Source organism: Natator depressus, chromosome 4, assembly GCF_965152275.1.
Source record: "Natator depressus isolate rNatDep1 chromosome 4, rNatDep2.hap1, whole genome shotgun sequence".
Taxonomy (NCBI): Eukaryota; Metazoa; Chordata; order Testudines; family Cheloniidae; genus Natator; species Natator depressus.
Window position 1 is genome coordinate 120,225,479 of NC_134237.1, and position 19,575 is coordinate 120,245,053.

The 19,575-nt window shown below is 43.0% G+C and overlaps 2 protein-coding genes across 2 annotated transcripts in view; one reads left to right on the plus strand and one right to left on the minus strand.

Moving 5' to 3' along the window:
- DOK7 (docking protein 7) overlaps positions 1 to 19,575 on the minus strand; it is a 160,207-nt gene that overhangs the window by 11,588 nt on the left and 129,044 nt on the right. The gene's annotated exons all lie outside the window — the stretch shown is intronic.
- Positions 1,713 to 19,518, plus strand: LRPAP1 (LDL receptor related protein associated protein 1). Its single transcript, XM_074951770.1, has 8 exons — positions 1,713 to 1,964; positions 9,903 to 10,047; positions 10,332 to 10,456; positions 11,810 to 11,930; positions 12,970 to 13,128; positions 14,340 to 14,422; positions 17,314 to 17,490; positions 18,727 to 19,518. Exons 1-8 carry the CDS (start codon positions 1,785 to 1,787, stop codon positions 18,790 to 18,792), a joined length of 1,056 nt encoding a protein of 351 aa, XP_074807871.1. The 5' UTR covers positions 1,713 to 1,784; the 3' UTR covers positions 18,793 to 19,518.

Below are 19,575 nucleotides of genomic sequence, written 5' to 3' on the forward strand. Positions count from 1 at the left end.
ACTGTTGACTCATATCCAGCTTCTCGTCCACTGGAACCCCTAGGTCCTTTTCTGCAGAACTGCTGCCTAGCCATTCGGTCCCTAGTCTGTAGCGATGCATGGGATTCTTCTGTCCTAAGTGCAGGACTCTGCACTTGTCCTTGTTGAACCTCATCAGATTTCTTTTGGCCCAATCCTCTAATTTGTCTAGGGCCCTCTGTATCCTATCCCTTCCCTCCAGCGTATCTACCTCTCCTCCCAGTTTAGTGTCATCTGCAAACTTGCTGAGGGTGCAATCCACACCATCCTCCAGATCATTTATGAAGACATTGAACAAAACCAGCCCGAGGACTGCCCCTTGGGGCACTCCACTTGATACCAGCTGCCAACTAGACATAGAGATTTGTGATTTATGGATTTTAAGGGCAGATTGGACCATTTTGATCACCTAGTCTGACCTGTGTAACAGGCTAGCAAACCTTTCCCATTAGGTTGTGCAGTACATAATATGTATTTTTTTTCATTTATTGATATAATAACCCAGGTTCTGCATGAGTTTTGACCACACACTTTAAAAACCCAAACCTAAATGCTGACACACAGATCAGGAGTTGGATATTGCTCAATCCCCCCCAAGAACTGGATCTTGCCTTACACTTTGTGTATGATGCTTTTCTTTATAAAACAAATCCAAGCTGATTACTTAGATACCTAAAAAGGTGCTCTCAGTAGGGTAACTGCAGCCTGCATTTTCCTGCTATGATTCAGGCTCTCCCTACAAAATTTGCTCAAAAGTGAAAAACAAAAACCTTTTTTTTTTTGTTTGTTTGTATGTTCTATTTAAGCCGCGGCTGAAATACTGAAATACTGATACTGAAATAGCAAACATCATTGCACAATGAATGCTGTGCCTGCAGAAAGCTGCATTGTCAGCTCACTCACAAGAGCACTGGTTGAATAATTAGGGCCTTAATAAAAAGAAAAGGAGTACTTGTCGCACCTTAGAGACTAACAAATTTATTAGAGCATAAGCTTTCATGGGCTACAGCCCACTTTATCGGATGCATAGAATGGAACATATAGTAAGAAGCAAAAAGAAAAGGAGTATTTGTGGCACCTTAGAGACTAACCAATTTATTTGAGCATAAGCTTTCGTGAGCTACAGCTCACTTCATCAGATGCATACTGTGGAAAGTGTAGAAGATCTTTTTATACACACACACATGCTTTGCGAGTATAAAAAGATCTTCTACACTTTCCACAGTATGCATCCGATGAAGTGAGCTGTAGCTCACAAAAGCTTATGCTCAAATAAATTGGTTAGTCTCTAAAGTGCCACAAGTACTCCTTTTCTTTTTGCGAATACAGACTAACACGGCTCTTACTCTGAAACATATAGTGAGAAGATATTTATACATACAGAGAACATGAAACAATGGGTGTTACCATACACACTATAAGGAGAGTGATCAGTTATGGTGAGCTGTTACCAGCAGGAGAGGGAAAAAACAAAAACAAACAAGCAAACAAAAACCTTTTGTAGCGATAATCAAAGATGGGCCATTTGGGTTTCTTTAAGCCTCCCATCAGCCCCCTTGGAGTTCCCGTGGGTAACGCATTCTGGGTCTTGTAGTGCGGGTTTGTAAGGATTCCCTGGGGAGGGATCACTTGTCAACACGGGGAACTACAATGACCAGGGTGCATTTTGGAGCACTGCATCGTGGGGGTTGTAGTTTTCCTCTTCTCCAGGCCGGCTGCTTGCTTGGGTGACTCGCTGCCGCAGCAAGAGGAGGCGTGGGGGGACGATGTCTGCCGTTTGGGAGCTGGTGGCTCTGAGCGCCTCTCTGCTGCTGGTTGTCTTGGGGCAGGGGGGTAAATACACCAGGGAGGCGAATGAGGCTGCTACAGCCGGCAGCCCGAAGCGCCAGGAGGCCGGGGAGTTCAGGGTTGTGAAGCTGAACCAGATTTGGGAGAAAGCGCAGCGGGTGAGTCGCTAATTCGCTTCCTTGCAGCTGCATCCTGGAGGGGTCAGGCTGCCTGTGCCTGGCAGCAGAGAGCAGCTATTTCAAAGCCCCCTGTCTGAAGCTGGGCCGCTGCAGCCGTCTTTGAAGATCAGGCCACTTTTGTTCAGCTTCCTAGAGGGGCTGAACCGCGGCAGCTCCCATTGAGGGGGATTTGCGGGTGCACTTCTGCCAATCGGAGGATTTAGATGCCTAAATATGGATTGTGGGCCCTACCTTTAGGCGCCCAGCTTTAAAAATATTGGCCCAAATGCAGGAGAAAGGTTAACTGTAAGGTATGGTGGCCCTCAGTATATTTGGTGGTGGTCTGAACAAGTACGACTGCTTCTGAGTCTTTCTCTGGGATTGCTGAAATGTGGGGCGAACTGCACCTGATGTTGACTTAATATGTGATGTGGGCTATTGGGTACCGGATAAAGGACCAAGCTGTCTCCCTGTGCACCCCCACCTCCCTTGGGAACTTTCATTTATTATGTCAGAGCTGTGTACAGTTTTCATCTGGGACACACCAGCCTCTGCAGGAGATTCTGTGTAACTGTGTTTGTAGGAGAGATCTGGCAATGCCCACAGGTGCTTTCACTAAGAAGCAACCCCATCCAGTGTGTAACATCATCTGAAAAAAAGTCGAGGTCTTTTATGATCTGGGAGCAGGAGCTTTGGTGCAACAGTGCTTAAAGCGCACCTCAGCGACCCAGCCCAAGTGTGATTGACTGATTGCCTGGTCTGTGACCCCTTCCTACACTGGCCCTACACCTTCGCCAATTCAAAGCAAAAACTTCACTGCTGGGTTTCCTGTGAAAGGTTTGTATGAGCCTTCTTCCTACATTGAGCTCTACATTGTGAGCTTTGGTGACCATGGCCTTTCTGACCATTTATTAGAAGTAGCTGAAAATAAAGAGCTCTGTGGTTTTGCATCGGGGTGGGTGTTGCAATTCAGTACAGCCATGTGTTGTCATTCAGCTGAGTAGTGCTGAATTATTCAGTGGTAACCAGTTCCTCCCAATTTCCCAGAAATAAGGTTGATCTCTCTGTCTATGGCCAATCCCAGTTATCCCTAGAACTTATACACACTTAACCTGTAATACTTATCAGAGGGATCTCAGTGCAAGGGCTCCCTTTATCCAGGGCCTGATTTTACACCAGAGGTAGGCAAAATACATCCCGCAGGCTGGATTTGGCCCAGTTAACATTTCTGTCCGGCCTGCCATGACTAACATTTCTGTCCGGTCTCCTCTGCCCCCTTGCGATCTCTTGAGTCCGGGCCACTAAAAGTGCGGAGGCGCAGTGGGGCGCTTAGGCAGGCTGCCTGCCTGTCGTGGCCCCACGCTGCTCCCGGAAGTGGCTGGCTGCTGCTGGTACGTCTCTGTGCACCCCTGGCGGGGGGGAGGGGGAGGTGGCTCCATGCACTGCCCCCGCCTCCAACACTGTCCTCACAGCTCCCATTGGCCAGAAACTGGCCAATGGAAGCTGTGGGGGCAGTGCTTGCGGGGGTGGGCAGTACACTGCCTGAGCCTGGCTGCGCCGCTGGCCAGGAGCCACCTGTGGTAAGCACTTCCTGGCCAGAGCCTGCACCTCGCACCCCTTCCCGCACCCTTGCCCCAGCCCGAAGCCCCCTCCTGCACCAAATTCCCTCCCAGACCCCGCATCCCCTCCATTAATATAGTAGAAATGTGCAGCCCGTGACGACTTACCAAAATTTTGGGAAGTGGCCCCCCTGCAAAAATTATTGCCCACCCCTGTTCTACACCCATTGAAGTTAATGACAAATTTTCCATTGACTGTAGTTAGTTCTTAAAGAACCCTTTGTGCTTTTGTTTTTGCAGCTCAAATAGGTCTAATATCTGCTATTGAATGGTCCCATCATGAGCTTTAAATCCTAAGAAACAATAGGTTCCAAAGTCTAGCATGATATTGTGTTGTGAAGTCCATTGAGTTCCATTCTTTAATCAGAACCACCTTGCTTTTGCTGCTGTGGGTAACGATTACAATTGAGCCTAGCAATCTTTGATATGACACTGTAATGTTTCACAGATTCTCTGGTGATAGTTCCCAATGTTGTCAATTAACAATATTAAACATTAGGCAAGGAGAAAATAATTTGGGACTTGACAGCTTAATTATAAACCTCTTCTGATCAACTTTCATTGCTAGCTACACTCAACTCTTGGTACCATTTGCCGGCGTTACAGTCAGTCAGTAAGGTTCCACATATGGGCACCTTACCCCCTTGCAATGTTTTAGATGATAACATCCTTGGGCCTGTGTGAGATTAACTTCAAATAGAAGCAGTGCTTTGAGTACTAGTTTTATCTGCTCTCTTTTCAGTATCCAGCATTTAATAGGTTCTTGCACTTCATCCATCACTGTGATATAAGAACAGACCAGGCAAAAGAATTCTACAGAAGTTTTGGCAAATTTGAAAGGCTTTACCCTCCTCTTATGTTTTGTAATGGTCCAGTATCGTTTTCTGAATTTCCCATTAAATTATGTTCTAAATTGAATTTCTATCTTGAAATGGGAAAATTTCAGAAACAGAACACTACAATTTTGGAAAAAACCCACTGTTGTCACTAAGATAATAATCAAAAGTTACTCAGCACCAATACAAGACATGAAAAATGGACACCACAAACATGTTTGCTTGTTGTTTGCAGGAAAAAAACAGGTTTAAATATTGTATGTAAAGTTTCCATTTAAAAAAAAAAACTTAAAAAGAAAGCAATTAAAAAAAAAAGTTTGCAGGAAAAATTCAGTGTTTGAAATAATATCCAATTTCTGTGAAACGTCTTCATTTGCAAATTCCATTTTTGTCTCTCCTTAAGCTTAAAGTTTGTAACTTGTTTACCAGCCATGTGCCATATGTAGTGGCGATAAATCAGGCGTCTAACTGTGGACAAGGCAGTCAATCCTTTATTAACTAGAAAATGTGTGCCTAATGACGAGGTATATGTTTAAAGGTTTTATTGCAACAATTTTGAGAATCCTTGAGAATTAAATCAGTTTGCCGTGTGAATTATTTCTAGTGTAGATCTGTGTTCTGTTAGTTCTGCATGAAAGAAAAATTAACCAACACCAGTGTAAGGTTAAATATTAGCAGAGTGTGGGGGAACTCAGTCACCCACTTTACTTTTACAGCCAGTTTTATAGAAGCTGTCGAGAAGCCTGTGTATGAGACTGTAGTCATGACTGAGCTGTTAAGGTTCAGGCCTAATTGAGCGAGCTGCTAAGCAATGTGGTCCCAGACCAGCAAAGTACCTAGGCTGTGATGTGCCTTCCTCTTCAAAAAAGCATATAAGCATGTGTTAAAGTCTCACTGGCTGCATGTGCTTAAATGCTTCGCTGAACAGGGACAGGCCACACACATAAGAACCCTGCTGAATTTAAGCCTGTGGATAGTCCCATTGAAGTGAATGGCATAGAAGTCAATAGGACAACTCATGCTCTTAATTCTGGGATCGGGGCCAGAGAGCTCAGTATCTTGCAGGATCAAGACCTTAAGGCTTAACTGTTTTTTCTAACTACTCTAGGTTTTAGAGTAAACTAAGGTCCTGATTCAGCAAAGCGCTTACGCACATTTAACTTTAAGCAAGTTAGTAGTCCTTGTGTGCCATTGAATTCAAAAGGGCAATTCATGCTTAAATTGAAAAATGTGCTTTGCTGTGTTGGAGACTGACTTAATGGCATATTAAAATAGACAATTCAGAACAGTCCTTAATGCTCTGAGCTGCCTCTTTGAAGTTACCCTTAGATAACCTGTTCACTCCAAAGTGAATTTCTGGGTCTTATAAGTGCCATTTGCTTGTTTGTTCTTAAAAAATATAAGTTTCATTTCATTAATGAGAAGTTAGAGAATATTTCTAAAACACACTGATTGATATCTTGATGTTTTGAAATAGTTTCTCACTGTCTGTGGACCAAACCAGTTTCTGGGTGTAGATTTGGTGCATCTATTTTTCATTTGTTTCCATTATATAGCCATTAGTCTGATTGTGTTAAAAAATAACTTTCACTCAGTAAGTTATTTTATGACAGATGGGTCCAAGCTTCCAAGTTCAGAAGTGGAGCCAAACTTTCCAAAAGACGGTGTGCTAGATTAGCAGAGGTAAAATGATGTAGAAAACTCAGATGGGACCTCGCTAAAGCCAGGCTGCTAAAGTGTTTTTTTTTTTTACCTCACTTCCGCTTCGTCTTCCACATCCCCTTCTTGCACAATGCACCTCTCCCCCGGGACTATTAAGTAAATGCAAACATTAATGCTAGTGTACTATTTGATTACTCCAATTTAAAGTGACAGAAATCTGGAATTTCAAAAACTGTGGCTCCTATTATAGCAATCTGGATTCAGTGACAATGCACATCAGTAATTATTCCTATTCCTGGGTGTGGGGTTGTTTTTGTTTTTTTGGTTAAATATATACAACAACATTTTCAAGTTAATCCTCTAAAAGCCTTACATTTTTAATTTCTTCATGGTTGTGGCCATGATATCTCATCCTTTCACAGATCCAAGGCTAGAAAAGACCTTTCTGATCATCTGTTCTGACCTCCTGCACTGCACAGACCATAGAACTTCCCCAAAAGAATTCCTAGAGCATATCTTTTATAAAAATATACAATATTGATTTAAAAATTGTCATTGATGGAGAATCCACCACAATTCTCGGTAAATTATTCCAATGGTTAATTTCTCTAACCATTAAAAATGTATGACTTTTTTCCAGACTGAATTTGTCTAACTCTTAACTTCTAGCCATTGGATCATGTTACAGTGTTCTCTACTAGATTTCAGAGTAAGGAGAGTGGTCACTTTGGATAGGCTATTACCAGCAGGAGAGTGAGTTTGTGTGTGTGGTTTGTGGAGGGGGGTGAGGGGGTGAGAGAACCTGGATTTCTGCAGGAAATGGCCCACCTTGATTATCATACACATTGTGAAGAGAGTGGTCACTTTGGATGGGCTATTACCAGCAAGAGAGTGAGTTTGTCTGTGGGGGGGGGCGGAGGGTGAGAAAACCTGGATTTGTGCTGGAAATGGCCCAACTTGATGATCACTTTAGATAAGCTATTACCAGCAGGAGAGTGGGGTGGGAGGAGGTATTGTTTCATGGTGTCTGTGTATATAATGTCTTCTGCAATTTCCACAGTATGCATCCGATGAAGTGAGCTGTAGCTCACGAAAGCTCATGCTCTACTAGATTGAAGAGCCTATGATTAAATATTTGTTACTCATTTAAATACTTATAGACTGTGATCAAGTCACCCCTTCACCTTCTCTTTGTTCAGCTAAGCAGACTGAGCTCTCTGAATCGGTCACTATAAGGCATGCTTTCTAATCCTTTAATCATTCTTCTGGCTCTTCTCTGAACTCTCTCCAATTTATCAAGATCCTTCTTGAATTGTGGGCAACATCCTTCATGAATTGTGGGCCACAGTAGTCCAGTAGCACTCGCACCAGTCCCAAATATAGAGGTAAAATAACCTCTCTCCTCCTACTTAGGATTCCCCTGTTTATACATCCCAGGACTGCATTAGCTCTTTGGCCACAGAGTCACAAAGGGAGCTCATGTTCAGCTGATTATCCACCATGATTCCCAAATCTTTTTCAGAGTCGCTGCTTCCCAGGATAGAATTCCCTATCCTGTAAAGTTTGGCCTACATTCTTTGTTCCTAGAGGTATACATTTACATTTAGTCATAGTAAAACATACACTGTTTGCTTGCGCCCAGTGTACCAAGTAATCCAGATCACTTGGAATCAGTGCGGAGAATAGATCACTTATTTATCACTCCCCCAGTGTTTGTCATCTGAAAACTTTATCAGTGATTATTTTATGTTTTCTTCCAGGTCACTGATAAAAATGTTCAATAATGTAGTGAAGATATCAGGTTAGTTTGTCAGGATCTATTTTCCACAAAACCATGTTGATTTACATTAATTATATTACCATCCTTTAATTCTTTATTAATCGAGTCCTATATCAGCCACTGCATTATCTTGCCCAGGATCGATTACGGGCTTGTAATTACTTGGGTCATCCTGTTTACCCTTTTAAATATTGGCACAACATTAGCTTTCTTCCAGTCCTCTGGAACTTCCCCAGAGCTCCAAGACTTACTGAAAATCAACATGAATGGTCCAGCGAGCTCTTCATCCAGCTCTTTTAAAACTCTTGGATGTGAGTTATCTGGACCTACTGATTTAAAAATCTATATGTTCTATTAATGCAGTACCAGGAGAACTTCCATAGCTGCTCATAATTATTATGTTGAATATTAACCATATTTTGTTGGGATAGAAACATTTACCTGGAACATTTTGCAACTCAATCACTATAGAAATCTCTTAGTACATTAGAACCAGAAAATGAAATTGACTAATTGTCCTAGATGAAGAAATGGAGGCAGATTAAAGGAACAATAAATGAAATTAGATATTTCAAAATCTTTGTTTTAATAATCTGCAGTATCAGTAACAGATAAGTAATACAGTAACTTTTTTAAAACAGTAACTCCTCACTTAAAGTCATTCCGGTTAACGTTGTTTCATTGTTACATTGCTGATCAATTAGAGAACATGCTCATTTAAAGTTGTGCAGTGCTCCCTTATAATGTTGTTTGGCAGCTGCCTGCTTTGTCCACTGCTTGCAGAAAGAGCAGCCCTTCGCAGCTAGCCGGTGGGGGCTTGGAACCAGGGTGGATCGGTAGCCCCCATATCAGCTCCCCACACCCCTAAGCTCCCTGTGTGGCAGCCACCCAGAAGGCTATCAATTGCCAGCAGTTCAGCTGTCCCTCTCCCCACTGCCGTGTGCTGCTCCTGTCCTCTGCCTCTGCTCCCGGGAGCCTCCTGCTTGCTGTGCTGGTTGAGGGGGGAAGAGGGAAGTTAATGTCATGGTGTCCCCCTCCCCCCTGCTCCTGCCCCCCGCTTACCCCATCTCTATTGAGCAGTGGGGAACACGACAGGGCTCAGGAAAGAGGGAGCCTGCTGGCAGCAGCTGCTGTCTCAACTTGCTGATATACTTAAAAAGGCAATGTACTTAAAGGGGCAATGTGCATCTCTCTCTCTCTCTCTCTCTCACACATGGTGTGTGTGTCTCTGTCTGCCATGCTGTCTCCTTTCCCTCCATTTGTGCTGCCTTGTAGAGTGTGAGGCTACATTAACAACAATGTGTTAACCCTTGAGGGCTCAGCTGAGTGCTAGTTCATCATTTAGCAGTAAGGCATTCTTTGGGAAATATCCCACCCTCTGACTCCACCACCTCAACCAAGCTTCACAATCATCATTGCTGTGTATAGTATTATATTATTTGTTTAAAACTTAAACTTATATATAATATCGTCTTTTGTCTGGTGAAAAAAATTTCCCTGGAACCTAACCCCCCTCGCCCCCCCGCTCTTTACATTAATTCTTATGGGGAAATTGGCTTCACTTAACATTGTTTCGCTTAAAGATGCTTTTTTCAGGAACATAACTACAACGTTAAGTGAGAAGTTACTGTATTATGATGTCCCATTAAAAGTTCACCTGCTTTCCTTCCCTCCCCAGCCAAAGCTGAAGAGAGTTAATTTCTCATTCCAATTTATGTAAAGCTTAATGCCAGCAGGAGATACTTTTTTTTTACCCACACATGGCCAGTGCTGCTGTTACAGAAATGGTTGGGGTCTGAGGAACAGAGGAAGCTTTAGCATATAGATGTTAAGGGCCAATGGGGGCATCATACAAGGAGTTTATTTGTACAGTGTCTAGCACACTGAGGTCCCTGGGCTCTGACTGACACTGTCCCATTTCAGTGGAATATCAAATATTGTTTTCTATGCCAGTCTAGCTTCAGAGGTAACTTTGCAGCTGTGTATGCACGTGCATGTGATTACAAGGCAACTAACTAAAGCATTTCTCTGTTCTCATTAGCTTCATCTATCGGCTGTAAAACTGGCAGAGCTACACAGTGACCTCAAAATACAAGAAAAGGATGAGCTGAGCTGGAAAAAGCTGAAGGCTGAAGGGCTGGATGAAGATGGAGAAAAAGAAGCCAAACTTAGACGCAATTTAAATGGTAAGGAATAACTTCGCTGAAGAGGCCAGAATTGTCACGCAGTTACCTAAAGTCTGGATCTTAAAGCATGAGCCCTTGCTGCCTGAACTAAAAGACCCAGCTCTGTTAGCCAAAGCTATAGCTGGCTCATCCACCTCTATATGTGGCCCTGCTACCAATAGAGGAAGATAGAATACCTCACTGAGTGGGCATGGATTCTGCAGACTCTCAGGAAAGCGGTTCCAGGGGGGTTAAGGGGTTCTAATGTTCTATTGGTTCTAATGTTTCTTGTTTTTCACTTTCAGTAATTATGACTAAATATGGAATGAATGGAAAGAAAGATGCCCAATTAGTAGATACCAATTACATCAAAGATGGCACAGAAAGTGATGTGCTAGATGATCCAAGACTGGAGAAATTATGGAGTAAGGTGTGTTTAATTTCTGGGTATTTCAGTGTAAGAAGAAAATCTTCATTCAAGTGTGTGTTTAAGTTTTCTAGAAACCCCTGCCTTGGACTGAGAAGCTTTAGAACGCTGTTTCCAGACACTGGGCCAAGTGCTATGATATGTTGAGTGCCCTCACCTTCCATCAAAATCATTGGGTGTTGAGGGTACTTCTCTTCTCAGAGGATCTGATCCATTGTACCTTTTACACCCTCTATATGTGGGTGAAATCTTGATCACAGTGAAGTTAATGGGAGTTTTGCTAATGACTTTACAGGGGCCAGGATTTTACTCTGTATGAACATTCAGGAATACAGCTGTGTATCTTGGGTTTTGTTTAAATGGCTAAATTTAATTAGAAATATTTCCTAGAATTATTTAAAAAAACAATTTTAAGGGGTTTTTTTAACTTGAAAATCCCACCTTGTAGTGTTTGCAAGTGAAACCTTCCGGAGTTTATGCTAGTGCCTGAAAACAAGAACTACTGCAGGTTGGGTAGTTATAACAGACTGGAAGAACCTGCAAAAAGGAAATAATTAGTAAAAAGTAGATTTTTTTTTTTAAAAAATTCTTTGCTTTATCAATCTACAGTGGTGTAAGTAAAACAGCAAAGGAAGTTTGTTTTGTTATTTTTTTTTAATAAAATCAAATTCAACCTGTCAGTGCCCTTCTTTGAGAAATAGCAAAAAAAAAAAAAAAAACTTGGAAGTATTCCCCAAACAAAATTTGAGCCTCTGGCTCTGTACAAATATCAAAAGACTTCACTTTTAACCTGTGGGAAGAAAAACAGAGCAACATCCATCCCTCCACCAGGGAAGCAAATCGAGTGCCTCTCTAACTGCGAATAGCTAGGGACATGACACACAGTACGATATTTACTTGCCAATAGAATGAGAGCTCTTGAATAGATTTTCTCATGTGTTAGTCTAAATCTCTAGTGGAAACAAACCCTATACATTCAGCCATGCAGTTCATGTCTCTCACATCGATACCTGATTGCTTCCTAAGGAATGTGTGTGACAGGGATATTAGGCTCTACAATAATTCAAATAATAATAAATAACAATTTTCATCATGTCTATGGATATTTGGTAGGTGAGATCCTGGCCTCATTAAAGTTAACGGTAAAGCTCCCGTTGAATTCAGTGAGGCCAGGATTTCACCCCATGTCTATGTTCTGCCCTAATACCAGCACACTGAGACAGAAAACGAAGGACCTAATCCATTTTTTTTAAAAATGTGAAGGGAATTTTATTTGGCAAGTGAGTGTATGTAGCATCACTTGGCCTGTGAAATTAAAAAGGATTATAGCGTCTATCTCATTCATATTTCTTTCAGGCCAAGACCTCTGGGAAGTTTTCCGATCAGGAGCTGGATAAACTGTGGCGGGAATTTAAGCATCACAAAGAAAAGATTCACGAATATAATATCCTGCTAGAGACTGTGAGCAGAACAGAAGGTGTCTGAATGTTTATGTGATGTTTCCAGTGCAGTGCAGCCCTCTCTCTGCCAATCGCTCAGTTGTTTTAAAGTATCTTTAAAACCCTAAAGATGGATTGTTGGGTTTATATTAGGATTGCTTTGCAGTTGCTGCCATTCAGAGATACTTCCAGGGCACAAGTCTGTATCCTCTGCCAAGAGTCTCTATAGCTAATGGAACCATTGCTGTTCTTTGTTTTATAACGCTTGCATGTGTTTCAGCGAGCAAGGAGATTGTCAGCTTAGCAAAATAAACTCATTATGGCTTTCGGGAAAATATCAGCAAGTGCTGAGCCCCTGTTGTAGCATTTGGGCCCTGAGCCAGTGGAATATAGGTCTGTGGAGGCACCCAATGTGCGGGGTGGCGGGCCGGGGGGAATCAGTTTCTGGGTTCTAGCTGAGGAGGAAGGATGGAGTTACGGCTAGAGCAATGAGGAGCCAGATTCTTCGCAGCTAAGGTCTGTGCTGGACCCAAGAGGACAGGAGCAAAGGTGGCTTTATGCCACCTTGTGCTACCTCCAGCTAAGACTACCAGAGGTCAGTTTGCTGCCTGGCACACCACACTGGCCAGGTTAGGACACCACCTGAGGCTGCTCTAACTTATGCCTGGCTGCTGACAGCCCCTGGGGCATTCCAGCAGCCTTTTTAGCAAAGACACAGAAATGTTCTGCCCATATTCCTGTTCTCTAGGGCAATGCTGTCGTGCTGCTGTAGGGATTTTTCAGGAAATAGGGCAGTAGAATTCTGGATCTTCTTATTGAAATTGTTGACCTGATTTATGTATTATGTACAATAAAATATTTCTGCACCACTTCTGTCCAAAGGACATATATTGAGAAGTAAACACTCTTAAAAATCAGTGTTATTAAAGTGCACTATTGATGCTAATTTACTAGTGGCTCAAGGGCTGATAAGATCTGAGCACCGACTGCTCCCTTCCAACTTCCTGGGATTTGCAGGTACTTCTGTCCTCTCGGGATTTGGCCTATTATGAATTAATGTTTGTATTTTGATAACAGAAATCCACAAAAATATGATCAACCCATCTGAAGAGGACCAGTTCAAAGAGGAAATCTTCCATGGCAAACACACAGAACTCAAAGACAAAATGCGAAGCATCAATCAAGGGTTTGATCGTTTACGTAAAGTCAGCCACCAGGGATATGACACAGCCAGTGGTATGATTCACTCTGTTTTACATTAATTTATAATCAGTTTTATGAGAAGTCAGTAGGCAAATAACCAGTTAGAATCCAAATGAGCCTTGTACAAAGTGCTGACAAACAGACATAGGATGTTTAAAGGGACGCACCAGCCTACTCTGTTTAAGTGCTGATTTTACAGACCAAGTGCCCTGTTTGTCGTCTACAGCAGTGGTTCTCAACCAGCAGTCCGGGGCCCCCTGGGGCGGGGGGCGCAAGCAGGTTCCAGGGGGTCCACCAAGCATGGCCAGTGTTAGAAGTAGGGCAGGAAATAGGGGCCCATGGCAGAAAGCCAAAGCCCCACCATATGGGGCTGAAGCCTGGGGCCCTGAGACCTGCCACCCGGGGCTAAAGCCAAAGCCTGAGCAACTTAGCTTCTCAGGGGCCCTTGTGGCGTGGGGTCCCAGGCAATTGCCCTGCCTGCTACCCGCTAACGCCGGCCCTGGCTTTTATAGGCAGAAAAACAGTTGTTGGGGCACAGGTGAGCCATGGAGTTTTTATAGCGTGTTGGGGGGGGCCTCAGAAAGAAAAAGGTTGAGAACCCCCTGTTCTACAGAGGCTCCTCATATAGGACAGGAATGCTTCCATTCCTTGTGTCTGCCATTGTCCCTGAAAATGACCTGGAGGTTTGGCTCTGATTCTCTCCAAATCTGCATGTTTCCCAGAGATTCATGGAGGCACAGGGCCTACTCTGCAGAGAATCTATTCATTCTCTTTTGGCTACTCAGAGCCTTTCTGCAGCATGACTCCTATAGATGCCATGCTGCTAGAGCTGCCCCAGTGGCTGCTGCCCTGGAACATCCCCTTACGGGGAAGGAAGTTTTTTTCACAATGGAGCACTGATTCTGATTGTACCCTCTAGGAGTTATTACAATACAAAAAATAAATCCTAATCATCGTTAGGGGAAACCATCACCATTTCTGGATCCCCATGGAGGGTTAAATGCAGGGAATAGGATGAATGCTTTGGTTTTGTTTTTTAAAGGTCCCATATCTACCATACTAAAAATCTAAGTAAAATATTAGGATTTGGCCTCCATCTAGGTTGACCTGCTCAGTAATGCAGTGCTGGTGTGAGCGTGTTTGTCAAGCCATGTGGGTGTTGCTGTTAGTTAGTCATGTTAACATGGTATCAAATATTAACAACTTAAACATTAAAATAATTATGTTTGTGTCTGTTGGTTTAGAATTTGAAGAACCCAGAGTGATTGACTTATGGGACATGGCCAAATCAGCCAACTTTACTGAGAAAGAACTCGAATCATTTCGGGTAAGATAGAATTTAGATAAGGGTGTTCTCTTCAAAATTAAGAAACTCTGTGTGCACTACATTCAGGGTATGGTAATGCACCCTTTTCCCTTCTGTTATTCTTCACTCACCATGATCAAGAGACAAACTTGCAAACACTAAAGCGTATGTGTAACTTTACTTATGTGAATAGTTCCATGGTCTGTTGTGGAACTACATAGGAGTAAAGTTACGCATGCACCTAACTGTTGGTAAGATTGGACCTTTATTTTGTGCAAACAGATCACCTCTCCAGTCATCATCTTCTAATCCCCAATTGTAATCAATGCTTTGAGAAATAATGGAAAGAATGGAAACTAAAGCCAAGAAACACCAGCTAGCTAACTTCCCCACCAGGTTGTTATTTTGCCCCTTGTGGGAGGGTTGCTCATTGGTCATTTCACGGGAAGCACAGCTAACCCAGAGAGGCACAGTGCTCCTGTTTAGTATGAATGCCTTTTTTGATAAATGAATTACTGTGGTGGTCGTGCTTGCATTTTTTGGCTTTTTTAATGATGAAATTAAAAATCTCTCTATTTAGTTTATACTATGCCTGGTTGTCCTGTTTCCCTGACTGCTTGGGGACAGCAATATCTTGCATTCGTGGCTGGGAGAACTGTGCCCTCTAAGTCTGCTTGTGAATTTTTATCTGTGTATTTATAAGGTCCCCATCATAACTCCCCTGGAAAGTATTACTGTGCCCACTTTACAGATGAGTAAGTGAGGCACAGAGAGATTAAACTCCCTGCCTACGGTCATGTGCAAAATCTGGCAGAGCCTGTAATTGAATCCAGATCTCCAGAGTCAGTGTCCAGCCCACAAGACCATTCTTCCTTAGAAACATGGAGTCTGATTTCCACACTCAGTTAAACATGTTTTAATTACACTGACCTCCGTGAGCTGTGGATCAGGCGTACACAACAATGGGAGAGGTAGATCAGGCCCATGGCATCTGTCCCTTTTTCCACAAATAGGATCTAAAATAAGAATATGAAACAGTTTAGAAACAGACTGAATGTTTGGGCAGAAATCTTCCTTTAGGGAAATGCCATGCACCAGTGCTGAGATCTGCTGCTGTCAGCAGCACAGCACCTGCTGGAGTATCGTAGCAGAAAGAGGAAGGTAAGGATTACAGGGTGCACTTCGCTGACTTATAATGTGGGAAGAAGAGAGTTAAAGGTGGAAATTTGCTGAAATTCTTGTTTGAGTACTCAACAGCTAACACTAAGGTCAGGCCTTCATGTTTGTTATTTTTGCTGATCTCCTGTAGAGCAAACCATACTAGGTTTTATAAGGAAAGGTGCTGCGTTGGCCCATCATCCGAGGAAAATAGCTTGAACAGATTAGCAACTGCAGGCAAACCCACTGCTAAAATATAGTGTGGCACGTAGTGTGTAAAACAGAGTAGAATGTTATAAGAGGCTAATCATTTCCCTCTGCAGTCGAACCGTTGAGAGGAAAGTGAGACCTCTGCTTCTAAAGCTGGAGAAGACCCATTAGAATGGCAAAGTTTTGTTTTGTTTTTTCCCACCAGATCAGAGTGAAAACACTGCCAACCGAGACGCAAGTCAAACTAGTGCCAAACATTGTTTAAGGGTATGTCTACCGTACAGCTGGGAGCAAGCCTCACAGCCCTGCTAGACAGACTTGTGTTAGCGGGGCTCTCACCAGCATGCTAAAAATAGCAGCGTGAACGTTGCAGCAGCAGCCAAGGCTTGGCTTGCCACCGCACTTGGGGGTAAGGTTGGTTCCAGCTTGAGTGGCTAGCCTGGGCTTCCACCAATGCCGCAACATCCACACAGACGAATACAGACTAACACGGCTGCTACTCTGAAACTTGTCAACATCCACACAGTTATTTTTAGCATGCTAGCACAGGTCTGTCTAGCCAGACTGGGAGGCTCGCTCCTAGCTGCAGTGTAGACATACCCTACGTGGCCTGCGTGAAATAAGTGTGGTGGATTTCAGTCTGGTTCTTCGTGCGCAAGTGTTACATCGCAGAGGCAACCATCACCATAATTGGCACAACAGTTGGCATTGCTGATCGTGAGGGCAAGCCACGAAAGTACATGGAGACTAAAGTTACTCTCGAACCGTGGTCCAGCAAGAGCCTAACTGGGTGTTTAGGGAAGCTTGCATTTTTGCTGCCTCTGCCACAGTATACAGGAGATCTTTTCTGTGGATAAATCTGAGATGTCACTGATGTCATAGAATCATAGAGTATCAGGGTTGGAAGGGACCTCAGGAGGTCATCTAGTCCAACCCCCTGCTCAAAGCAGGACCGATCCCCAACTAAATCATCCCAGCCAGGGCTTTGTCAAGCCTGACCTTAAAAATATCTAAGGAAGGAGATTCCACCACCTCCCTAGGTGTCAACCTGGCCCCTTTCAGCACTAGTCGAAGAGGTTGTCACTTTGTTCTATTCCAGGCACATCACAGCTTGTGGTAAAACAATAAAGCAAATCAGGGGATGGCTGGGCTGCCAATCAGAAAAGAGCTAATTCTGAGCATTAAGGGCCTGATATTGAAAAGTGACCTCTGTAAGAATTGTGTCCGCAAAACACGCATTGTAGAAACGTATAGGCTTTTCTATGGTGCTTGTCACCATCGTATCATTGCGCCTCTCAGACATTAATGGCCTCTTGGAAGCCTGTGCAATAGATTGATGTTTGGATGCTTTCCTCCAGAGCTGAATTTCTGGATGGTTATGATACTCCATTACCCCAGCGTTCTCAAGAAGCAGAGAGCTGTAAGGGCTTTCAGTGTGTGACGCTCATTAAAATAGCATTATGAACGTGCTGCAGGGAAAGAGAGGGAGGAAACCTCGGAAAGAAGACCACATTTAGCCCTGAAATATGTATTAATTGTTCTAGGAGGAGCTGAAACACTTTGAAGCAAAAATTGAAAAACATCATCATTACCAGAAACAGCTAGAGATTTCCCATCAGAAACTGAAGCATGTGGAGGGAACGGGAGATAAAGATCATCTGAGCAGAAACAAAGAGAAATACATCATGCTAGAAGAAAAGACTAAAGAACTGGGATACAAGGTCTGTACAAATACGATGTGTTGTGAAGTTTCTATATGCTCCCAGTGTAGGTTTAACTCTGTGCTAGAGGGAATTTGGATTTTCCTGTGCTTATTATCCATGCTATTGACATATCCATTATTAGTCATCATTACAATCGTGATTTGAGGCCCTGGCACGAGGACCAGCCCACCTGAGACAGGGTCTTGTAAAGGAGAAGGAGCCAACTCAGGCCCAGGTGGAAGTAATGAAATCCCATGATGGCTGGTTGGCAGCTAATTAGCTCAGGTGGAGTGGTTCCCAGAAACAGGAAGCTCCTGGGGAGAGGAGCTTGCAGGAGAGGCCTGGAGCAAGAGGCCTGGAAGGTGTGCTCCTGCAACAGTAACTCTCAAACTGTGGCAGGAAGCCCGCCTGGCCTGTCAGGAACTATATGCTGCCCCAGAGGAGCTGCAGCTGACAGATCTCTACAGGCCTCTGGCTCCAGGGAAGGATTCTTCCCAGCTAATGGTAATGGGCATGACTCCAGGGTAGGGGGATGCAAGCCAAGAGAATCCTGCTGGAGCTGGGTGGGAATGGATAAACTAAGACTGACTCTGACTCCCAGCTAAGATGCTGGGGGGAAGACTTTCACTGGGTCTTTGGTTAATAAACTAGACCCCTCAGAATGGGAATTGTTCCTTATGTAGTCTTAGTGAACTTATTGATGACATTAGGGGAAACCCAGGCAGGCAGCATTTATGGTGCCACACTTGGCCAGAAGGGGGTGCTACAGGCAGGTACATCCTGTGACAGTTCCCATTTGATATTGAGGTACCATTGTGCTGGGCACTGTTCAAACACATAGTAAGGGACAGTCTCAGTCCTGCAGAATTTACAATTTGAATAGACAAAACAAAAGGTGACAAGAGGAAATTAGTATTGTCCCCATTTTAACTGAGGCAACTTTGTCCAGGGTTATACACAGGAAGCCTGTAGGAGAGCTGGGCATGGAAGCCTGAGTCCCAGTCCAACACCACAACACCATCCTTCTTGTCATATCAGGATATCCTGATTCTAAATATCGAAAAAGTTCACAATTGCTATGATTGGGTAATAGGTTTGGCTTTCGGGAATAGTCTCATTCAATTGTAATTCTCAGTCATCAGGGAATGACCTTGTCCTTCTACGGGTCTGTCAAGTGCCGTATACACCAATGGTAAAATGTCAATATGTAGCAGATTTCCTGATCACTTCGTGAATATGTTTTTGCCCTTTTAGGTAAAGAAGCATCTACAAGACTTATCCAGTAGAATCTCAAGAGGTCTTCAACACAATGAACTCTGAATGTATTTTCCATGTTGTGAGATCAATATACCCAATAGATCACTTTTCCTGGGACTTATCAAATACCTAGAGAAGCAGATAATTAAATATTCAGCACCCAACATGATTGTCCTTTGTAAGGAATATATTTTCAGTCCTTTTACATTTTAGTCACTGAACTGATACTGTGATAGTCAAATTAAATGAATCACTTATAAATATACGTTTAATTTGCACATCTTTTATCATTTAAACGTTGTATCTGCATCACATCAGCCTTTCAAATAATCATTCCAAAAATACAGTAGGTACTATATTTGAGAGCTCTGCTGTTTTTGCTATTCGGGAAACTACATTTTGTTACCAATAAATCCATCCTGATCAATTAAACCAAAATTGAAATCAGTGGGACTACTGACTGATCTAACCCAAAGTACGTGTTTAAGGCAATGATGTTGCAAAGGCTTAATAGAAAGTTAGAATAATCTAAATGTACAGCCTAATCTAGTGCCCACTGAAGTAAACTGAAAGACTTTCACTGAATTCAGTAGACATTGAATCAGATCTTTACTGCAGATATTCTTATAGTGGATGAGTAAGAAGGGAAGAAGGGTTGGGGCCAATTCTTCCCAGATAGTAATGGATTAATGAATATTTCAGAAGCTCCTGGATTTGTATAACTGTTTTTCACATTTGTTCAGAGAGTTTTTGTGACACTTAAATCATTAAAAACAAAATGAGACATCAGTGAATTGTTTTTTCCTCTCTCCTTTGGCTAAAGGTAATTCCAGCACTTTTGCTACA

What these genes read in the sequence shown, in the direction of transcription:
- LRPAP1 (XM_074951770.1), top strand. Translation starts at nt 1,785, where the DNA reads ATGTCTGCCGTTTGGGAGCTGGTGGCTCTGAGCGCCTCTCTGCTGCTG. An exon ending in GGGATATGACACAGCCAGTG is followed by an intron (nt 13,129 to 14,339) that starts GTATGATTCACT and finishes CTGTTGGTTTAG; the next exon opens with AATTTGAAGAACCCAGAGTG. An exon ending in AAGAACTCGAATCATTTCGG is followed by an intron (nt 14,423 to 17,313) that starts GTAAGATAGAAT and finishes TAATTGTTCTAG; the next exon opens with GAGGAGCTGAAACACTTTGA.